We start from the raw sequence: 23,633 nt of genomic DNA, 5'->3' as shown, positions 1-23,633 counted from the left end.
TTTTAATTTATGTTGTCTGATCTCCAAATGGTGCCAAAAATATAATCAACTTTCATCTACTCACAGTAATTGCTCTGGGTTATTTTTTGGGGTTGGGTAAGTTCCCTTAACTGATTGCTTCTTCTTAAACTAGTTATATTGACCCAATATGTGAAAAATGAACTGTTGAATAAGAGCAGATATTACAGGGCCCTGACTCACACATAGTGCTACAGCAATGGCAAACACTAGTGTGAGTGCAGTAGTGACAATTTCATGATTAGCTGTAAATACCAGTACTAAAGCATTCCCACAAAACTCAAAGTCTTGAAGATTCATTGATTATCCTATTTCAAAACCTGACATTGCCAAAAGATGTGGAGAAAAAGTGGAGAGACTACATAAAGAGGATTAACAAGCTAAAACTCATGAATCACCCATGAGAATGTATAAGTTCTTAGTGTTTAAAATGTATTTCAAATGTTCATAGAGCAGAAATTCTAATCAAATTTGGAATTCCTCATGAAGACTGGCTTTGGGTATCAGGGTAAAATTTGGTTTAACTTCAAAGTCCTTAGCACTTTCTGATCTAAGTATTCCATTTAATATAGTTTTTACATCATTAATTTTCAGAATTGTGATAAACAAATTAAACTATTTTTTAGCTATATCAGCATTCAAATTCATGTCTATTGATATCAATGTTTAAAACAAAATTTTAAAAACCCCACATGCTCTCACAGGCTGCTCCTACCAAATACTCCATATGGACAAATAATATTTGAATATTACCAATACACAGACATAAATGACTGCCAAAATTTTCCTCCAGCTCTTCAAAGAAGTAAGCTCAACAAAACATCTAAAATGGAAATGGGAAAACTCAAATTTTATGCAATAATTAGACTTTTCAGCATAACATTCTCATGTTATTAAAATAAATTGATACTAATTACCAAAACAAGTCTGGAATGTATTCACCAGCTACTGCAGTCTCATCCCAATCTTACATGAGGGTAAATAAAAACCCAGACATTTTTTATCAGCAGGTTTTCCTTAATACATAATTCTATATGTGCATAAGTTTGTATATCCTTACACACATAAGTACTTGTATTTAATATTTGACTTTTACTAATTATGCTACATTAACTACACAAAGGTGGTTTTTTTTTAAATTTTATTTTAAGAAGAGTGATAAATCACATACTTTTAGAAGGCTCTTGTAGAAGATTATCATTCAGAGTCTACTTGAAATTATCACATATCAAACAAAGTGACAAGCAGATAGTTTGCATTCTGTCCCAGAAGAATTGGTCAGGAAAAATGGGGTAGGTGGAATGGTTCAGACAAATGCCAAATAAAATAGCAAAATTAATGAATCTCTGAAAAAAATCAGTTGAAACAAACAATTTATCTGCATGTGCAGCTTGTGTAAAAACTTACAGACAAACATGTCGAATTAGTATTTTTATTATGTGCTTAAAATTAGGAAAAATCATTTTTCTATGCATGTTCTACGGCAATGGTATTCTCACATATTTTACGTGTAATGACCCTGTCTGGGCACTGCAAATTTTTGTGGAGGTTATTTCAGCTACATTTTTAAAAAGTACTTGCTACGACACTTTTAGTAAGAAAAGTAATCTGTGACAATGTCATGCTACCTGTTATTGTTCACCCCTCCCTCCTTAAAGTTTTAAAGAATACAAATCAATAAACTTTCACTTCTTGAATGAACAGTTTGCTGATATTTAACACAATCTGAGCCTAACTGGAGCCTTCACTGGGAATAATAACATACACCAATAGGAAAAGGTTTAAAATGTCGTGTTCCATTTGTCAACATGTTACATCCACCTTATACTAAGTAAATGTTCAGATTTTAGTAGATGTGCAGCCATACTAATTGACTTCTCCTCATCAGTATTTAAGAGTATAAATAATTAAAAGGACATGAGCAGTGGCATTGGCTCAGTTATAGATGTATACATTTGTATATATCAATTCTCTACTGCACAGAAGATTTCAAGACATTTCCATTTGTTGATTAATTCCTGCAATAAATTATGACTAAAAGTATTTTTGCTGTATTTTGTTTTCCTATGCAGTTTCATAAACATTACCTAGATGCCACCATGCAGGCGAACCAAGCATAGCTGAAGCCATCACATTAAAAAACACAAAACATAATATATTATTCATCATAACAAAAACAAACAAGTAGCAATCCCCCATCATAATTAGTCTGTCTAAAGCTCTTTAAGTTGTCTTCTTTAACATGTGACATGCAAATGAAAGTGGTAATGGGCTCATAAAGTTTAAACATAAGGCACTGTGCAATACAATAATGTAAAGGAAAAAAAGGATAAAAGTAAGTTCTTAAGGCAGAGAAGTGTATCAAAAGGAAAGGAGGATATCAAAGAGGGATATTAGCACAGGTAGCACAGACTGACAAAAGGAGATAGAGAAAGATCAGTAAAGATAATAAAAAATGTTCAAAGCAGAATGATTTTGCAGCAGAAATTGACTATCTGAAATATTTTACACCTCAACACCCTCAACACACTCCACAGAAAGCAGGCTCACAGCCTGACTGCCAACATCTCTGCCTGGCAGGTTTCCCAACTCTCTAGGTATCCAGAAAGCTTTCCCTAGAAATTTTGCCCAAGGAGCCAGAAAAATAAGAGTACCCAGTGTCTGAAACCTGGAGTTCACTGCTGGTGATAGACACAAGATGTGACACTCTTTTCTTTTGTAGCTAGAAAGATACAACTTAAGCTTCTTACATGTGAGGGACAGACTTCTCCCACATTATATATGTTATAATTCTGCACATCCTACAAACCTTCTGTAAATTAGTTCCAATTTGAGTTCACTTCATCCCATCATTAGGACAAAAGTAGAAAGATGTGACTGCTGCAGTACCTTTTTTAGAGAAAACTAAATCTTCCTATCTGTAACAGAAATACTTCTCTCAATATATTATAATAAGGCAAGATCTTTACAGTAATTTAATATCTTCTGTCACATCAAAGAACATAGCTGAGGCAAAGAACACAAAATTTCAAACCATATTCCTATGTGTTTGAAATTTTAATTCCTTTTCCACTTATGTCAATGGGCCTAAGACATTACCTCTTTTTACAAGTTTTGTCTTCTTCCCAGACTGCCATGGCCAAAGGAACACTTTTACAACATCCCAGTAACATCCTTTTCCTCTTAATGACTAAATCACAATGATACTTTGCATTCATCTTGTGATCAACTGCATACATGTTAATTTATCTGACTATGCCAGTTGGACCAGGATACACTACACTCTATCTGCACACACTCATCTCATTCCATTTTCTATAGTCCATTACATCATCAAGCTTTTCCATCGTGATACTAATTCCCAAATTTCATTTAGTTTGTTGATTCTATTATTATTCACCTACTCATCGAACAAAGCAATTAGATAAATACTGATGAGATTATGTTCAAGATTGGTCACAGACTGCATTAATGTAGAAACCTTCTTTTTCAGGACTCTCTGAAGTCACTCTGTTAGGTTATTAAGAAAAATAAAGAAATAAAATTGGTCATCTGAAGAAAGTCCTGCTGTGAATGGGGAGTTCTGCTCTTACTAACACATCTCCAAAAGCTCAGCTGGCCTCTGACCCCACAAAGTGAGGAGTTCCTACAAAACTAATCCTTTCACTCTCCTGACTTTCGCATTGTTCTCATGTTCTGGCTGCCTCTTCCCACAACAGCAGAGCTGGAGCTTTTTAACATCTTTGTGTTACGAAGAAAGAATAACTAGGTCACTTAAAAAACTAGTCCATTTGATTCATTTGATTAGTCCTTCTTCCCTTCCATCTTTTTTTTTTCCCAGTTTGCTTTTATACCTGGTTTTAGGCTACTGAAGTTCTTCAGGTATAGCTTCTTGTCTTGATGATCAGCATTTTAACCATTTCTCTTGCAACTACTGTAAAGTCACAATTGCTTAAAGCACAGTATAAACCTTATTCAAATTATTAAATCTGCAATTTTAAGCCTCCTACATACAAATGGTATTATACAGTTACAGAAATCAGCATTTAGAATTTTTTCCTGAGATATGTTCTTGTCATTTCAGAATAATACAGACCATTATGAGACCTCACAGTAAAGAGAAATTTCTGTGACAAGTATGGAACAAGTCAATTACTTCCTCTTAACTTATTTCTCATATTCAACTCAATTAATGTTAGTAAAATTATGTACTGTGAATGACAAAAATGAAGTTCACTCAGTGAAAAATTCTGCCAGCAGAAAAGGAATCCATTCTGGTTGCAGATTTAAATATTACTCTGTTATCTGAAAGAATAGCCACATGCAGTATTTATTAATAAGTACATCTGAATGGAAGCCTACAAAGCAAAATATACTGCACCTATGCATAAAGAAATAAAAAAATCAAATTAACATTACTTACTTGATTAAGTATATCTTGTTTCTGTAACACATGCAAAGGAAAGAAAGAATATACATACATTAGTGCAGTGCCATAACACTCAAGCTCTATTTTTATAATAGAAATATTTTTTTGGTGAAAGGTTAGTGATTTAGATGAGCAGGTTTAAGACATTAGATGGACTATCCCATTTTCTTGCATGAGCACATAAGTCAAGAAAATGGTTCTAACTCAGCTTTCTTGTCTTTATTAGACAGTGCAAGCAATTTATTTCTAAACATGCAATGACAGATAACCAAGAAAGATAAACAATTATAATGTTAGTCTTTCTTCTGTGTGTACTTTAAAAAAGCATAAAGAATTGTTACCAAGAAGAGCTGTAAATGAAACTGAATTCAATTATCAGAACTGAATATTCTAAAATCCAAGTGGGAGGTCATGGAGATGATCCTCAGTGCTAGCATATGGCACCTACAGGAGCACCAGGGGAGTTTCATAAATGCAGAGTTTCATAAAGGCAGATCCTGCTTGCCTGCTTCATCCTTGACAATAAATTCCTTCCATTACAAGGTGATCTGCTTAGCAGATGAGGACTACCTGGACTTCTGAAGAATTATTATCATTAAGGTTGGAAAAGACCCCTAAAGTCTTTAGCACAGCCTTTGAGACTGCACTCTCCTGGAGAAACTGCCTGCTCATGGCTTGGACAGGTGCACCCTTTCCTGGGCAATTAACTGGCCAGGTGGCTGGGCCTAGGTAGTGGAATTGCATCCAATTGGGACCCAGTCAGATGTGGTGTTCCCAGGACTCACCAAGTCCTGTGCAATATCTTTGTCACTGATCTGGACAAAGGTATGACTTGCACCATAGTCAGTCTGAAGATGATGCCCTGTCAGGCAAGAGCTTTGATCTCCTACTTGAGGGTAGGAAGGCTCTGCACAGGGACCTGGACAGGCTGGATCAGTGGGCTAAGGTCAGTGACATGAGGTTTGACAAAGCCAAGTGCTGGCTCCTGCACTTGGGTCACAGCGAGCCCAGGCAGCTCCGCAGGCGGAGGGAAAATTGTCTGGAAAGCTGCCCAGCAGAAAAGGAGCTGGGGATGCTGGTTGACAGCCAGTTGAACATGAGCCAGCATGTGCCCAGGTGGCCAGAAAGCCAGTGGACTCCTCTGTAAACAAAAAATTAGGATGCACTTAAAAAGAATGACAACACTAGGACTACAGGCACACAATGCTGTGTACTGACTGCCCTTTTAGACACTGTCTTTAGTGCTGCTTTCCTAATTCTTGCCAGCCTACCCAATGTTCCCCTCAAAGTGAAATGGAGGAAACTAATTAATATAAATATACCTCAAATGATTAAAAGAATATTTATCAACGGCAGCTTTCCAAGAGGCTGGTCTTAGACTGTGTGTCTTATACCATGTATAAAATCTATTCTTAATTACATATTTAATATTGACTTAAGAACATGAAAGGGCAGGTGTTCAATAGCATTTACAGAAATTTTAGGCATCTCCCTTACATTGAAAGCAGAGAGTAAAAGTTCCATAAATAAACTCCCTATAGTAGATAACTTTCTGATAATTATATACACCACTTTCCCTAATCCCAAAATCCACTCACTCGACAAGATATAAAATAATGTAAAAACAAACCAGACTATTTCAGGTAGCAAGTTTTGAATACCAATGGCTTTTCTTTTGCTATTTCCATTCCATTAGATCAGCTTGTGATAAAAAACTGCATTGTAGAACCGATGGAGTTCAATAAATTCCTGAACCCTTTAAATATATTAGTAAATATTTAAAAAAATATATTACTCTGCTGAATTTGCTATAGGTCTATGATCCATCTTTATTGGTTAAAAACTGGCATCATCTTTTGGTAGAACAAGACTTAAAATATTTGGAGTATTTATAAGATAACGATCTAGGAAAGAGAGAAGCAAATGAAAATACAATGGTATCTTCTACAAAACAAAACAACAAAAGTGCTGTCCAGAATATATGGAAACAAATAGCTGCACTAAGATTGATGCCAGCTGGATCAGTTAATTTTTGTCATTTCACTTACAGATAATAGTTAATTACTTACACCCAATCCACAGAGTCCTCATCCAACCACACAAAATCAATTTGTAAATCATTCTGTAAAGAGTTTATCCACACAGCAGGCTGAATGCATGCCAGAAATATAGACACACCTGTGCAAAGGCAGTTCACTTGTCAAAATAGAATATTCACTCAGTGCCAGAGGAAATTTCAGCCACTTTGCTTCTAGTTCAGCAGCTTATGGCATGAACCTTGAGCTAACAAATCTTACCAGATCCAAAGTAGTTCATTGCTAGCTATGTTTTCATTATCTTGCACTCCCTGAAGTCTGAGTGCTGAGCAGCAAAGTACAAAAGCTGCCAGGGTTAGCCTAGGTCCAGTACTAACCCAGGAGCAGTGAATAGCTTGATTCCTGCTGAAGACACTGAAGCCATCACAGGGTGTCTGTCTTTAATTCCTCCTTCCCCTCCCCTCCTCCTGTCCTGCTCCCTGCCTTGGGTACTCTGCTGCTCTGCATGTTTCAATACACTGCTAGAATCCTGCAAATGAGTAGCTGTGAAATGAAAAACAGGGAGACACCATGCAGAGTCATCTCAAGACCAGCTGTGCTTATTAATTCCAGCTTTGCACACTTTTTGCCAATTGACCTGGCTCCCATCAGAGCAGTTTTCCTGGGCACTCATCTTGCCATGACTCAACTCCTATGTAGCCCCAAACTGGAATAATGACTTGTTAAAAGATACTAATCACACTACTTTAGGTTATCATGTTTATATACAATTGTTAACTTGAAAATATGTTACCTATATGGCAACATATTATTTAAATACACATAAAATGCACAATTGTTATTTACTTTAACAGGGTGCACTTCATAAAACTGAATGTGTTGTATGATGACTGAAACTGTGATGAATTAGAAGAAAAAACATATAAGAGATTAAGACCATTTTATCAGTTCACATTAAAAAAAAAAAAAAAAAAAAAAAAAAAAAAAAAAAAGGAACAAAATCAGAAATATGCATACATTCTAACAAAAAGCAGGTAAAGGAGGCCCTACAGTCTGTGGATGATCACAGCATTCCCATCCACTTATATTCTATGAATGCACTTAACTGGAAACCTGGAAATCTAAGATGATCATTTACAGGATCAACTCACACTATTTCACTGAAGTATTAATTTTTTTACTCAGAAACTGACTAAAATGACAGCATTATGGCTGGCCAAGTTCAAAGCATCCAATAATTTTTCAGTACTTAATAAGCTGCAACTCATTAGGTGACAACAACTGCATTATTGCCAATATGTTGTCAGTATTTTTTTGCATTTTACATCCTGAAATGTAAGATCAAGTAATTTTCATAATGGTTAGCACATGTTTCTATCCTGAATTTCATACAATGTGAGTACAGTCAGAAATATTACTATTAGAAACATTACTGAAACAGGTTTTTATTTAGCTACATTCTGAATCACACTATTAGGATGTGCTAAGCAAATGCAAATTACAATTGAGGATAAGAAAAGAAAACAATCTGGCTTTTTCTTCCAGCCAAATCAGAATACTTTGTCTAGTGATGAATCTGTAATGACAATGTGCATACACTGCTTTTTTTCAACTGAATTCTTTGTTTCATAATATAAGAAAATCCCACTACCAGAAACAACAAAAGGAAACAGAATTTAAAATTAAAAAAAACTTAATAGATTTCACATTTACAACTTTTGAAAATATGCTTGACATTTCCAATCTTCAGACACTTGAAAACCATATTAATATTATCATAAGAGTTGTGGAGGTGTTTGGGGTGTTTGATTTTTATTTGGGGGGGTGGGATGAGAAACGGGAAGGGGATCTGTGTGCTGGTTTTGACTGGGCTGGAGTTAATTTCCTTCACAGTATCTTGCATGGAGCTATGTTTTGGATTTGTACTGAAAACAGTGTTGATAACAGAGGGATATTTTAGCTACATATACAGCCCACCAGCAAGGCAGCTGAAGGTACAACAGAATTTGGGAAGGGGCACAGTTTGGATAACTGACCCCAACTGATTATAGAGATATTCCAAATCATATGGCATCTTGCTTTTTTGTTTTCCAAACACTTTCAAATACCCCAAACACCTGATTTATAAATAATCTTCTATTTCAAATGCTTACAATGGCTACAGAATGTGCAAATTGTCCCCATTGTTTCTGACCATTAAGAAACAAAAAAAATTACCCCTTCAGGATTATATTTTGCTAAGACACCACTGCCATGGAATTCTTCTAAGACATCCTTAATTTTCTTGGTGGAATCTGGATAAAAAAATAAAATGAGAGAAACTGAAAATACGGAACACTGATTTGCATAATACAAACTGTAATTAAAAAAACAACAATCAAAACTGCTAATAGCTTTTCACAATGCACATTAGTAATTTTCTGTAGCTGTATAAGAGCTGTGAGCATAAAGAAAATGAGAACATACTTTATCTTCTTAACAAGTACTGTAAAACCAGCAACAAAATGCTCCAAAACAATCTTTGATCTGATCCTTAAATATAAAATAGCCTATTTCTGAAAGAGTTTTTTTCAGGGCACTTTTTTTCAAGTCACTTTTCTTGTCCTTGAGTCAACCACAAAACATGGTCATTTCCACCAGCACTATAAAATCTCCTTTGGCAGAGCTGCCAGTGAGTAGAGGAACTGTACAATATCAAGATAAATGGGAATCCTGCAGAAAAAAACTCTGCAGTGGTCACATCACAGATAACAAATGTTGCTCTCAAAACCTCAATTTTTGCAGACCTCTCAGGTATTCTAAAAATTATCAGCTTAAATAACCTTTGTCTAACAGAGCTGTGCAAATCCCTGCAGTTCAGAATCAGGTATACATAATTTTTTCAATTTATTTTAACCACGTGCAGGATAACAAAGCAATTATTTCAGTAAGTTGCCATTATATAAAACCTTTGAGCTCAGATTCACTTAGAACTCATCATGCACATAACCATCTTTTCCACATTAAATATCTCAGTAATACATGAAAAATACTGTAACTCATTTGTTTCTTTAAAATGCAGTAGGTTGAGTGTACAATGGTCAAATGTGCTTGGTGGCCACAACACAGTGACCTATGAATGAGTACCAAAGCAGTGAATAAGAGAGTAGATGAACTTTGCATCTGTAATTTTATTTCTACAGCAAAATCCAAGGAAAGTAGAGAAGCAAAGAGTGAACCAAGAACAGGACTCTCTAGAGCCATTATTTGGCACTTAATATTACAAACATTAGGACCTAATATGGCTTTTATTAATTAAATCAACAAAATATGGCATTGTAATAGCTCTTTAAAGAAATCCAGCATTTTTAGCCTGACTCTAAAATGTACATTTAGCAAATTATGTGACCTGAAAGGAGCAAAAGTAGCAGCCAAGGACTTGAACAATAGTTATGTAACAGTTCTGTAATATAAACAGGATACAATACTGAAATTCAGTTTTAAGAGGTGTTGGAGGAGGTGTTTCCCTCCCACTCTCATACACAGTTTACACAGTAATAGGAATGGCTTTTCCAATGTTTTTCATTTACCACATTTTCTTAAATAAAAACACCTGAGACTATGTGTGGCCTCAATAAAATTGTTTATTTTCACTAATTGGATGTATTTTAATGTTACTGTCAACTATAAGCAATGAAGTTTAGCAGGCCTCAGGGGCAGTCAATGCAAATATTTATTGACAAAATCATCTATAATCTTATTGCTTCATCATTTGAATTACAACAAAAAAATCACATTTTTATGTAAAGAAAAAGGAATAAATAAATAAATATGTTAAGCAATAAATTTTATTAACATCTGTAATTAGAAGCTGGCGGGTTAAACACTTACTGACCAGGAAAGGCACACAAATTGATTAGTGACAAAAAATTATTTTTATTTTGTTTCTATTTTTGTATATTTTTCAGTAATCATATACCTGATTGCATATAAAAATCACTGCACCTTATGATAATGATGTCAGTAATTACAAAAGCAGCAATGTGAGATGAGCAGATGTATGACAGAGGTAATTGAGCCTCATCCTATAAAAGGATTTTTATGAACTTTGGAGGCAAGTTTAAACACACATCAAATAGAAAGAAAGCTAGGTCTCCTCACATATTTTTTTATTATCCAAATAAATTAATAAATACATAAATAAATAAATAGAAATTGACTGCTAATGTCTTGAGGTTTTCTTTCAGTAATGACTGTGCTTTCATCTCACATTTTGCCAGATCTTTAAATCAGTATTATGCTTATGAAACTGTAATTAAAAGCAAAATCTATGTCATGTTACTTATTGAAATTAAATTAAATTAAATTCTTGCTTTTCATTTTTTTCACACTTTTCTTAGACAAGTATCATGAAGAAAATATACTCTATTCTCCTTTTTCATGCATAAGTTTTAAAATAGTCACATCCAAAAAGCATTGCCTTCATGTTTGAAACTCCAGTCAAGAACAAAAAGGTCTGCAGATGTAAATTCTGCTTTAGTTGTCCAGCAAAACTTTTGAAAAGATTTCCACATTCAGGTCAGAAGCCGTAATTATTTTGAGTATTACAGCCAAGCAGAATCATTTTTCACAATCTTTTGCTCACAGTCATTCAATCATTTTCTTCAGTTCATGCAACAGTATCCAAGCTGGAATAGAGATCTTTTAAAGTGCTCAAAATGAGATATTGATATTTTGAGAAGAATGTCAGCACACCATCTTCTGCCTGCATACTCCTTAAGAGTGCTGACAACCCTCAGTGACAACCCCCAGAAAAAAATATTTCTTCTCCCTCAGCCTTGAGGGAGACTAATACTAACACTGGGAATATGTTCCAGATTTTACAAGTTGTCCTAAATGGATATGAAGAATAGGATCATTTTCTACTCTTTTTCAGGAATCACATTTAAAAAAATCAAAAACCAAAAAGCCAACAAAAAAACTGTCCTAGAAACCTATTCCACATGGAAAAGAAACTCCAATAAAATGTTATTGACTCTACTTAAAAAATAGTCAAGTACATGCTTTCCGTCAAAAAATAAGAAAAAAAAAATCCAGAATATATATACAGAAGTAGCTGTGTATGAAGTAACTTCCCTAAGATTGTTTTTTCTAAAAACAGGAAACAAACAGGAGGCAAAGACAATGGCATGGATTTCTTTACAGCTTTGTCTGATCCAAATGATCTAAATAATCACTGTAAAATCCTGATGCAAACACAAACATCAGAACAGAACCTGTATTCTTTGTTTCCTAAAAGTGCAGATGTTCTGCATGCCTTAGCATCTTAGCACCCCAGAGCAATTTCAGTAAATTTATAAATACCACTCATGTTAAAACACAAATATGGTTTTAAACTCTGTTGGAATAATGTAAGCTGGCTTTAAAATCAAGGACAAATTTCTTCTTTGTCTAAGACTCTGCATTCCAAACCCTTCTCAAGAGAGATGGTTTCCAAATATGTGTATATGTAGTATATGGCCTGTCCTGGCAGTGCTTGAATCCCATGTTATCTGCAAAGTTATAGCTGGCACAGTACAAATTTAATGTAGCTTGAAATATGATGTTTGTTTCATGAAAAATCTCTCTTTTCTTTGCTTTTACAATTTTGTTATTTTTATTACCCACTAGGGCAGTGCTTTGGGTATTCAGTCAAAATATAGAAGACCTTCAATTCTGTCCCCTTCCTGAATTGATTTCAACTCTTACAGTCCAACCCATCTTCTGTTGCAATTTGCATTTAGTCAAGAGGGTGGGAGGAGAAAAATGGAAACTGTGGCCCAGGATTCAGAGTTTGCCTTGGATGAGGTAAGGTGTCATTTCCTACCTCACACCCCAGTGAGTTTGGGGCAGAATAAATAGGCAAGGCATGGCATGGAAGACTGCTAAGTGAAAAGCTATTACAAGTACATGGGAGAAAAGTAGGTGGATTCTACACCATGCTGCAGAAAATCTGTTTTAAATTAAGGCTCCAAAGTGATAAAGATGTGACTTGGGATAATGTTGTATTGCTTTAGAATAAAGGCAAAACAATTAAAATAATGACACTAGAAATATGAAACCTGAATATATAATAGCAAAAGTATCAAAGTGTCTGATTTTTTTCTTAACTATCTTTCAGCCTTGACAAAGATACTTTTTATAACTGAAGACAAATTTACATACTAAGTTCAAAACCGTTTGAGGCTTAGCCCACATTAAAAATTATTATTCATTTTTTAAAGTGACTCAACTTCAGATGAAGAAAATTGAGCACTCAGTTGAGACTAGAATTTTGTGTACCATTTTTCCTACAATTAGAAAACACAAAACAGAAAGAAAACTTGCCCAGATCACATACTTTTCCTACATTTTCTCCTTATTCTCACAGAAAAATTATTCAGAATAATTTTTTTCCTTAAATAAAAAGACTCATAAGACAATTTAGGGAAAACTTACATGCTATGTGTATATAAATGCTTTTCAATTTAAAAGGAAATTAACATTAGAAAAATTATTGTATTTTGAGTCATAATTCTCAACAGAAAGCCAAAACAACCTGCATATTTATTGGGCCATAACTAATTTTAACACCCACAATAACATATAGAGTAATAACCACTTTCTACCTCCATATGTCTTTTGTAAACTTATAAACAATATATACAATATGAAACACATCACAGGCATACAAAACATAAAAGCTTTGCAGAGGTTTTTTATACATCTTATTACAACTTAGGAAAGCAAAAGGTCCAACCACATATATACAATTTTCTGCATGCCAACAAAACACTGTCTGTGCTGGTAAGAGATGCCTGATGGCTGCTATTGAACTCACAGAAGGCAGTGGCTTACATGTCCTCTGCTGCCCATTTGTGTGGCTGCAGGCTCACTGCCAGAGCTTTCAATATAGGTCACACCTTGGTTTTGGTTCATGACTTCTAATTTGCATTCTTTGATGCAAATTTCAGAAAGGAAACAAACATTTAAAACCTTCAATAGGATAAACACTTGATTTTGGCTTTCTCATAATGAGAATTTAAAAACCTATTGTGGCTTTGAAAATAGTGGCCAAGAAGAGAAGGCAATCACTGTCCACTGGTCTAAAGGAGACCTCCCCAAACCTGCTGTTATCAATGGTTTGGGTAACACACTGTAATCAGAAGAATTAAACTCCACCTTCCAAATTACATTCTCATTGAATTCTATGGTAATTAGGAAAAGTGTATCTTAGAAAGTCAGAACTGGATGATGCTGCCCAAATAAACCGTGCAATGCCTAAATAACTTACATCAAAGTTACAAGGTGCTTATTTAGCTTGAGGTATAAGATATCAGCACAACCCACATCTTGACTTTTTATATACCAATACAACCTGATGTATCTATATAACCTCATATCTATATAACCTAAATCGTGACTTTTTAATATGTCTATATAACCTGATACCTATATTACCTTAATCATAGTTTTTTATACAATGTAATGGCTAGTATATGGTTAACTATTGCTTAATGCTGAATAGACAAAAAAAAGAATAAAAAAAACTAGCCAGGTGGATAGCTTTAGAGATAGAAAAGTATAGTACTCATGAAAAATTGGCAAATGTAAAGCCAATTAGCCACAAAACAAAGAATTTAGGCCAATTAAGACCACACAGACCAAGGAATGCTGTAACTGTGCACGCTCCAAAGACAAAGTTGGAAAGTTCAAATGTGAAGAAGACCTTGAAAGCTTTTATCAAAGACCCCTGATGACCCCCAAATTGGGGAGACACAAGTACATTGCAGAAGAACTATCTAATAACCATGAGCTCATACTGTGTAAATTAGTCCTGGTGCATATGGGATGATGCTGTAATGGCATAGTGGTACTAAGCAATACTTACTGTATAAATATACCACAGCACTTGACAAGGGTGGGTGAGTTTGGTGAAGAAATCCCCCTCACCACCAGCGCTGCACTAAAAAAATACCTGCTCTATAGACATTGGTCTGTGGGGATTTATTGCAACCTATCTTTCCCTGTGAAGTGACAAAGTACTTCTGCAACAGGGAATGGAGGTGGTAGAACAAGAGAAAAGGTAGGAGCAGCAGCTCCTGCTGCAAAGGAAAACTTTCTCCTGACACTCAAAGCAGGAGCTGCCTCTTCCACCTATCCTTCCTGCTGGGGCTCAGCAACACAAGGGGCAAGACAGATTCATTTTACCCATTGCTATGAACTAAATGCTTAGACAAGGGCTTCTTTGTGAAAAAAAACAATATTGACTGCATGTGCCAAAACATCTTTAGTCCACATTAATAAAAAATGTCCACCAAATCCCTCTTCCCTAAGCAGATGTTCAAGTGAAAAGTATATGGCAAACAACAGGGAGCTGGGGAGGCTTAATTTTAGTCTGCTAGTGGGAAGAGCTTTCAAAGGGAGAAATAAGTAAAGGACAAAAACAGACTCCAGAGCTTGAGCAGAACTGCAGCTAAGTCCTGAGTATACTTAAAAACTGTTAAATAAGAAAAAGAATGCATCAGATTTGTATATTTTTAAAATTACTCCAGCTAACTTTCTCAGTGTCTTTTAGACTCCTTTATTTCGTGACATTTTGAAAATTACATTTTCAACAGTCTGAAAGCTCTCCAGAGCATGTGTGAGAGGAAGACTGCAGGGTATCAGGCTCTCTGGGATATTTGGGCTCTCTGTGACCAGGACCCCATGGATCCTCTGGGTCAGCAGGGCAGGTCCTGGCCACCAGGGTCTGTCCCATCAGCACAGCCGGCAGCGGGCAGCCCCAGAGCCAGGCACCGGGCAGCTCCCTGGGGTTAGGGCAAGCAAGAGGCTGTCAGTCTGTTTCTGGTTTTTACTGGGAACAGAGAAATACCATTGTAGGTTTGAGGATATTTCTACAGGTTTTGAAATATACATTAAAAAAAATACACTAATTCACTTGTTTTGGTTTTTCCCAAAATGTCACACCTCAAATCCTGTGTTCACAAAAAGGATACAGAGGTGTTAGATTGTGTCCAGAGAAGGGTAATGGAGCTGGGGAAGAGTTTGTCACAAGTCCTGCAAGAAGCATCTGAGGGTATTATGGTTGTTCAGCCTGAAGAAAAGAAGACTTAGGGGAGACCTTATCACTCTTTACAACCTCCCTGGAAGCAGGCTGTAGCCAGGTGAGTGTTTGCCTCTTCTCCCAGAGAACCAGCAACAGAACAAGGGGAAACAGCTTGAAATTGCACTAGGGGAGGCTGAGGGTGTCTAGAAGGAAAAATTTCTTCATTTAAATTGTGGTTAAGCATTGCACCAGGCTCCTCAGGGAAGTGGAGGAGTGACCATCCCTGCAAGTGTCCAAAAAAGTGACATGGTACTTCATTGCACTCTTTAATAGGCATGGTGGCATTCAGCCAAAGGTTGGATATGATGATCTTGAGGGCTTTTCCAACCTTATTTATTCTGTGATTCTCTGAATTTTTATATTTGTATACTTTGAATTCATAACCTATTTAAACTAAACTTCAGTTTTGGCTTCAACAATTATTGAATAGAATATATTGCAAGACAAAATTTCAAAGCTACTCTGGTTCTTCCATTCTTCCTTACGTTACAGACAGCTCTTGAAATGATTTTTTTCCACTTCTTGAGCACAATACTTTCCCCCCATTTTGCTTTATTGTGTTTTTTGTTCCCAAAGTACCAAGTTCATTTTAGTCTTCCTCTTACAAAGTTTTAAATGTTTATACAGTGACAACTTTTAGCATCACAAAATTTGTGTTTGTTGCAATCATGATTCTCTATTATAGTTTCTCTTTGGAGCAAAGCCTTTAAGGTCATATACATACTTAGGGCATAAAACTGAGAGAACTAGCAACACAAGTACACATGGATCTGGATCTTGAAATACAAATGATGAAGGCTCCTGCTGGAGCCTACTGGAATAAGTACCAGTATAAACTGGATTGCCCTTTCTCTGTCCTAAATACTATTCCTAAGCTTTAGTTCTTAATGATCTCATGCTTGGTGCAATGAGGAAGAGCAGCTAAGAGATCATGAGAGCCTGTTCCCCAGGACTCAGAGAAAGAAGCCTTGACAATGCCATCAAAATCTTTCCAGCATTTAGTGGCAATCAAAATCTATCAAGCAGAGTAGTAGTGCCATTGGTATTTTGGCATGTACAAAATTCTCTATTGCCTGACTACATTTGCATGGGGAGGCTTCACGTGATGCAGATATATAGACCCTGTATACACACATACAGTGTTGCCAAGCCCTTGCATTTTAGTTTATATATAAGTAAACACAAAGACACAATATGCACAATTTGGTGAATTCAGATGAGTTTTTGCAATCAGCAAGGTATTACCTGATGCAATCTATCAAATCTCTATAAAAATTTGGCATAAGGAGGCCATGTACAATCCAGGGGAGGGAAACAGAACATGTCTCTTTTACATTCCACACATCTTTGGGTAGCATAAGCAGATTTGATCTCTTGGGCAAGTATTTCAATTTATTTTTTTTAAATTGTGCTCCAGTTTGCATCATAAGAAATTGCCTGAAGATTCATGACTCAATACTCTTGACCAAAAATACTTTTTAAAAAAATCATTATTTTTATGTAAAGATTCTCTGATTTCTATTTCCTTTGTAGAATATTTCTAAGTTTGTGTATGTGGAAGGTGTTGACACTACAACAATAGCACTCATTTATCACAATTTTGGCTGAGAACCTTGCTATATATATTTTCAAATCAATCTTTGGGTACTTATAATATTATACAGTATATATAGTATATATAATACATAGTACATATAGTGTATATATAGTATATATACATATATATAGTATAGTACTATATATATATCTACATATATATAGTATAGTATATAGTACTATATAGCACTATATGTTGGGCCTGTGGAAACTTTAATAACATAAAAAGTTCAAAGTTAGTCGCTGAAAAAGTAACAGCTTTGTTGTCCACAGATATGGGTTGCTAACAGGCATCTAGCCTCCCAACCATTGTTTAATTACAAAAGCGTGGCATGATGTAGAGATTGTTCCCACTGTGATATTTATACATTCAGCTACCTTATAAGGCTACTGGAAATGTTTAATGCTAAATAGATAAAATTAAAATATAAAACTCAAAGAAAAAATGTTAAGTCAATTCCAGTTCAAGACCTAACTTCTGGGATAATACTGTTCTCCTAATTGCTGTAACTTGAAATTTAATGAAATAAACAACTGGTAAGTGACTATAACTGTGCCCTAACTGTATGCTAGGAAGTTTTTGAGCTTTTCTATTTTCATTACTACAGCAAAGCAACTCAGTATTTATATTATACTTTCACACATTAAATATTAATATATGCTCATTTATCTTAACAACTGTAATTTTAAATCAGTCCTGGGAAATCTGCTTTATGTTCATTGCTCTGAGAAACAAATGTTTCAAGTACTACTTCCATAAATCTTCTACATGTGGACTTTCAAATTTTAAAAAATCCTATTTCCATCTAAGCCAGCTGTTTTCAAGTTTGTTATAGTTAAACAGCATTTTTAGTGCATTGCTATACAATTTTTTTTTTTCATTTTTTTTTCATAATTAAATACTTTCTTCAGATAATTAAGACTGCTTTATCTCACTAATTTCTTATGTGCCATTGTGGACAATATAGACCAAAACAGATATTACTTGAGATATCAGAGCATACAGAAGAGTGGTATCATGAAGGAACATCAAAGAAAGGAAAGCCCTTAAGATTAGTTCACACTCCTGGAGATCTGTTTTTTACTGATCCTTACTTGATGCATCTCAAATCTTTTCCCTTTCTCTACAAAAACATTAGACCTGAATTTTGTATCTGCTTTAGTATAGAGAGATTTCATCTTCTGCCTTTCCAATCTAATATCAAAGCTGGAACTGGGTAATTCTTTGTCATTCCAGGATTCTAAGGAGATGGCAAGCAAGAATAAACCTTATAATATAGTACATTGACAAAGGCAGCATTAAACCCTACTGCCAGGATTATCTGTGACTTGATCAAATGTTATTTTGTGTCAGAGTATCAGGGAGAGACACTATAAGGAAGACTCCATTTTCACAGAAACTTACTTGGCAAGGTAATAACATTATTCAGATAAATAGCTCCCACAAGCAAGCTTACAGAGATCTCTAATCATCCTAAACAATATCTGTTTGACTATTTAATTTAAGCAGTTTAATACACTTGGGTTACTTGTCCTCTACAGGCTTAGAATCCAAAGCCTGTTTGCTCTCTTAAGCTTTATTTCTTACTTTCTTATCACTTCCTACAATTCCCTATTCACCTAATAAAACAAGTGAACAAGAACACATCAATTCTCAGCCATCTCTCTTCAAGTATTCAGAAACAGCTTCAATCCTAAAATTATCTTATAATCTGTTTTCTATGTTTTTTTCCCATCAATCTGTTTTTAATTTACATTTTCTCACACTTTCTTAATTTTTCTCTGAGCTTATTCCCCAGGATAGATGGTTGCTCTTTTGTGTGCTACCACCAATTACCAGTTTTTGTGTGACACATACAGTAATACACAGCTTTCTATGCTTTAAAATTAGTCTGTCCTATCCTGTAGCTGACCTCCTGGCCTTTGAAAGAATCACTTTGCTTGACTTCAAGGTAATACAAAATTGATTGTTTTCAGCAAATATGAGTCATAGGGAGCCTGAAGACAGGGAAGGAAATGAGAAGTACTACTCATCTAGACTACTTTTTGCCTTCAAACAATAATGATGAACTACTGGATAAATATCCTTGAGTGAGTATCTAGGTAACTCTGCCTTGGCAGGGGGGTTGGACTGCATAATCTTCAGGTGTTCCTTCCAACCTTAACTATTCTGTGATTGTATGCAAGAGGTAAGACATAGTTATGAAGGCATTGTGTGAAAAGGATGGAAACCAAGCAACTCTCTACCAAAGTTTAGTCACTGAGTCTACATGACAGATATACATGAAGGCATCATGAAATAAATCTACCACCCAACAAACCAGAGACCCCATCAAATAAACTGTGAAAAATGAAGCTTGCATTACAAAAGCATGTAATTCAACAGAAAGATGGATAAAACAGAGTTCCATGAAATCTGAACTCATACACGGTAACAGCACTTCCTGCCCACAAGAATGCCAAGAACTATGACAAAAAAGATAAGGTTGCTGTTGCTTAAACAACAACAAATCTTTCAAAATTAACTTGCATTAACCTGGGGTTCATTTCTAATATTTCCAAGAAAGTATGTCACCTTAAATGCATTTCTAACATTCACAAGTTGTTTTCTTAAAACCATCAAATAGTGATCTATGGACATTTTTTTGGCATTTAACTAACAGTTTGGAACAGGAGAAGAACAGAATCCCTATGTTAAAAATTGACTTGAAGTATAAAAAGTAGCTAAATTAAGCGAGTTCTTTTAAAATTGTGTAAGACACTCAGAATTTGACTGTAATGTCAGCATACCCTGAGATAGTTTCACAAATGCTTATTTGTATCATCCAATTTAGTATCTTCCTCCTGTATAGAAACTTGTAGCCCTATGAAAGACCTATTATAAAATGACATGATACATCTAGAAATATTTTAAAGAGCACAGATTGTACCAATTTATTCCATTTATTCCATGGTCTCCTTAGAGGCCAGCACCCACTATGGACAGTTGCTGTAAGTTCCATATTGATTTAAGAAAAAAAAAAAAAAAAAAAAAAAAAAAGGAATTTTACCATTTACTTGTCATTATAATCACAACATCTTTTAGCAATATGTGGCAAGTTTACAACAAATTTCCTCAACAAATTCTGTTTCCAAATAAAAAAAATGTGTTCCTCATCTTTGAGTGAGTCCTTCCTTAAATCATTCCTGCCACAAATCCTAACAAAAAAAATCAGTAATTTTTGCAGCAAGCTACCTTGTCAATCCATAATTTTATCCTACATTTTAGGGGAGAAAAATAGAAAAAAGATAAACAAATCAATTTGGTAAAGTATATTTTCTGTCACCTATACTTCAAACTGCAAAGATACACCCCTAAACCAAGCTCAATGTATATTTAAAAGAAAAAGATAAATGTCTATTGTAAGCTTAATATAAACTTAACATAAATGTATTCAAATGTTTTATGAATGTGTAGCTCTAAAGTACAGGTATTATAACAACATTAAGTTGTCTAATCTAGTAGAAAAATATCAGTAACATGACACTGGTATTCATCAACTTAATGCCACAGACAAAAGACAATATAATAGCAATGAACTACCAACATTCTGAGGTCCCAGGATTCATACTTATTTCCTAATCCATCTCTATCTCAGTATGATCACACAGGGCATTTTTGTTTATTTAATTTTATATTGTTTAGTTAGGCAGATTAACAATGATACTCTCCAGAGCATGTAAGATACAGATAATTAGAACAAAAGTAAGCAGAAAAGATATGAGAAGTAAAGTGGGATGAGGATTTAATAATGAAAAAGGATAAAAGGAACAAGAGAAAAGAATAAAAAAAAGGGAGAAGAAGAGACAGGAAGAGGCAGATGAACCTTCAAATGTAGCAAGATAAAAGAGAAGAAGAAGAAAAAAAGGTCCAATCTTCTGATCTTCCCTTATTTCACATCCCTCTTCTTCTGCTCCTTCACACCTTTTTAAAAAATAGTTGTAACTAATGTATCTTAAATAGAAAAATCTAAAAGTATGATCTCATGACTTTCTGAGTTTAAAGAGACTAAATTTCCCATGATCTAAAAGGATGAATTCCATTTCAGAATAAATATATTCCATCTAATACTCTTTACATGAGGAAAAAAACCCTAAAACACCAGAAGTTAATATTAGAACATTCAAAAATAGGAAATTACAGCCACAAACAGACCTTAACTTTTCCCAAACTTTTGTATTCATCATTAACTTGCAGCTGAATAATCTGAATGTTCCATATGCCTGATAATTGAAGTTATTTAAAAGTATTAATACATTAATAAAATAATTTGTTTTTAAGAAAAGAGGCAAGAGTATGATTGGAAATAAATTCACCTAAACCCTAGGGAGCAGACTAGCTGTGAGGGAGCTACATTCCAATTCTAATGGAGTTACATTTCAAGTAAATGGAAGAGTAAACCATCTGTGAACTTTCTGACTCACCCACTTGTGGAGATCAGGCTTGAGACATAGCTTGTTTTGGATGAGGAAAAATGAGAAAAAGGAAAGTTGGTTGATACGGTGAAAGATCTCAGACAGCGCAAAGAAAAACAAAATTTTACTTCAGAACTTTTGTCCAAGGATAGTACAGGAAACAATTTAGACTTTTCTTTTGCTTTTGAAGATGGGCTTTCCCTTTCCTCTTTTATATCTGGTTCCAGAATTAGAAAAAGCAAAGCATTTGGATAACTATGTTGTAAAAATACCATTCTAGAATGTATTAACCCAAGGAATCTGCTCTTGCTAAAAAGACATTGGAAGTCCTGGAGCCTGCCAAGCATGCAGCAAGTGCAATACATAGTAGACAAGAAATTATGAAAAGTTTTAAGACATTTCACCTCAATGAAAGATAAACTCTAATGTCCAGAGGGAGTATGGCTTTACTTAAGCAATGGTATCACACTTTATTGGAGCCTATTATATGTTTTAAATACCAGTGTATAGACAAACATAAAACAACCGTAAAATCAGAATTCACTGAATGCTCTTTAGAAGATAACAGGCTTCCCTAACAAACACAATGAATTAACAATTAATATAGGAGACAAAATTTTGACTTAGTGTCTAGGGATGATCCAAGCTGGCCTGTTCCACTCCTTCTGCAGCCCCATATACTCTGTGTTCTCTTAAAAAGTAAATTTTCCTATAAGGACATTTTTTCATCTTGGATATGGTATGTAATTAGACCACCACATTTGTGCCCAAGTTTCTCACAGAGAAAAGACCTGGCTTCATTCTAACAGTGGGTACCATCAGTGAAATAAAGCTTATCTCAGACTGTGCACTAAATCATCCTCAGAAAATAAATGGCTTACTAAGTTTCAATATGTATGAGATCATGGCTTCAAGATAAGTTATGAAATAAAGATCCAGTCTCCTGAAAGTAGTGACGCACAATCCTCTGAACCATTAAGATATATGCCAGATCCTTGTCAGAATATCTCAGTGTCACTCACAAATAGCAAAGAGGTTATACTCAGAGAAGTCATCTAAAATAATATACAATTTATCCCCCCTTTCTGCCTCTTTTAACAAATTCTAAATCTGAAAAAACTCCCAACACCCAAGATAGAAATATGAATACAAATTAAATGGCTATCATAAAAATAACTTGCTTTAAACAATAGAGTAAATATTGCTGAGGTTGTCATCAGAAATCTGACTGCCCAAACCAAAATTCTAAGACAATACAGAAATCTCTCCATATTTATTTTACTTTTGGTTAAATGTTACATTTAATATAAAGCTGTGCAAACTATTTGCTTTTTTCCCATCAAAATGATAAATTTTCAGTTGAAGTTTCCTTCATTAAAAAGAAGGACAAATGCTTCAGTAAATTACATATTCCAATAAAACTGATATTAATAGTCACAGAATCTGAGAATGGCCTGTTTTGGAAGGGACCTTAAAGATCCTCTAGTTACCTCCCTGCTGTGGGTAAGGCACATCTTTAACTAGATCAGGCTGCTCAGGGTTCCATCCAAGCCTTGAACACTTTCTGGGATGGGGTCCCCACAACTTCTCTGGGCAATGTGTTCCAGTGCTTCACCACCCCCACAGTATAGGATTTAATTCTAATAGCCAATCTAAACCTACTGTCTTTCAGTTTGATGCCATTCCTCCTTGTCTTGTCACCACACACTCTTGTTAAAAGTCTCTCTTTATCTTTCCCATAGGCTCCCTTCACATACTGGAACACTGTGATTAGGTCATCCCAAAACTTTCTCCAGTTCCTTTTCCAGGAACAAACCACATTCCCTCAGCATTTCCTCAGAGGAGAGGTGTTTCATCCCTCTAAACAACTTGGTGGCCTTCCCTTAGACTCTTTCCAGCAGGTCCATGTCCTTCCTGTGCTGGGGACACCTGATGGAGCACTGCAGGAGGGGTCCCACTGAAACAAAGCAGAGGAGCAGAATCACCTCCCTTG

At 35.1% G+C, this 23,633-nt stretch overlaps 1 protein-coding gene across 4 annotated transcripts in view; it reads right to left on the bottom strand.

Annotated features, from left to right (window-relative positions):
• The window catches only part of DGKB (diacylglycerol kinase beta), a 382,002-nt gene that overhangs the window by 265,963 nt on the left and 92,406 nt on the right, over positions 1-23,633 (bottom strand). For 2 of the 4 annotated variants that reach the window (XM_056485300.1, XM_056485298.1), the window contains exons 3-4: positions 8,701-8,777; positions 4,442-4,462 (exon numbers count right to left, since the gene is read on the bottom strand). In XM_056485300.1, the coding sequence (XP_056341275.1) occupies positions 4,442-4,462; positions 8,701-8,777 (98 nt within the window). The remainder of the gene's footprint in view (positions 1-4,441; positions 4,463-8,700; positions 8,778-23,633) is intronic. The other 2 variants (XM_056485299.1, XM_056485301.1) reach the window with 1 other exon arrangement.

The sequence above is a fragment of the Oenanthe melanoleuca genome, chromosome 2 (assembly GCF_029582105.1).
Source record: "Oenanthe melanoleuca isolate GR-GAL-2019-014 chromosome 2, OMel1.0, whole genome shotgun sequence".
In the NCBI taxonomy this organism is placed as follows: Eukaryota; Metazoa; Chordata; class Aves; order Passeriformes; family Muscicapidae; genus Oenanthe; species Oenanthe melanoleuca.
This window is presented reverse-complemented; position numbering and strand designations above follow the sequence as displayed.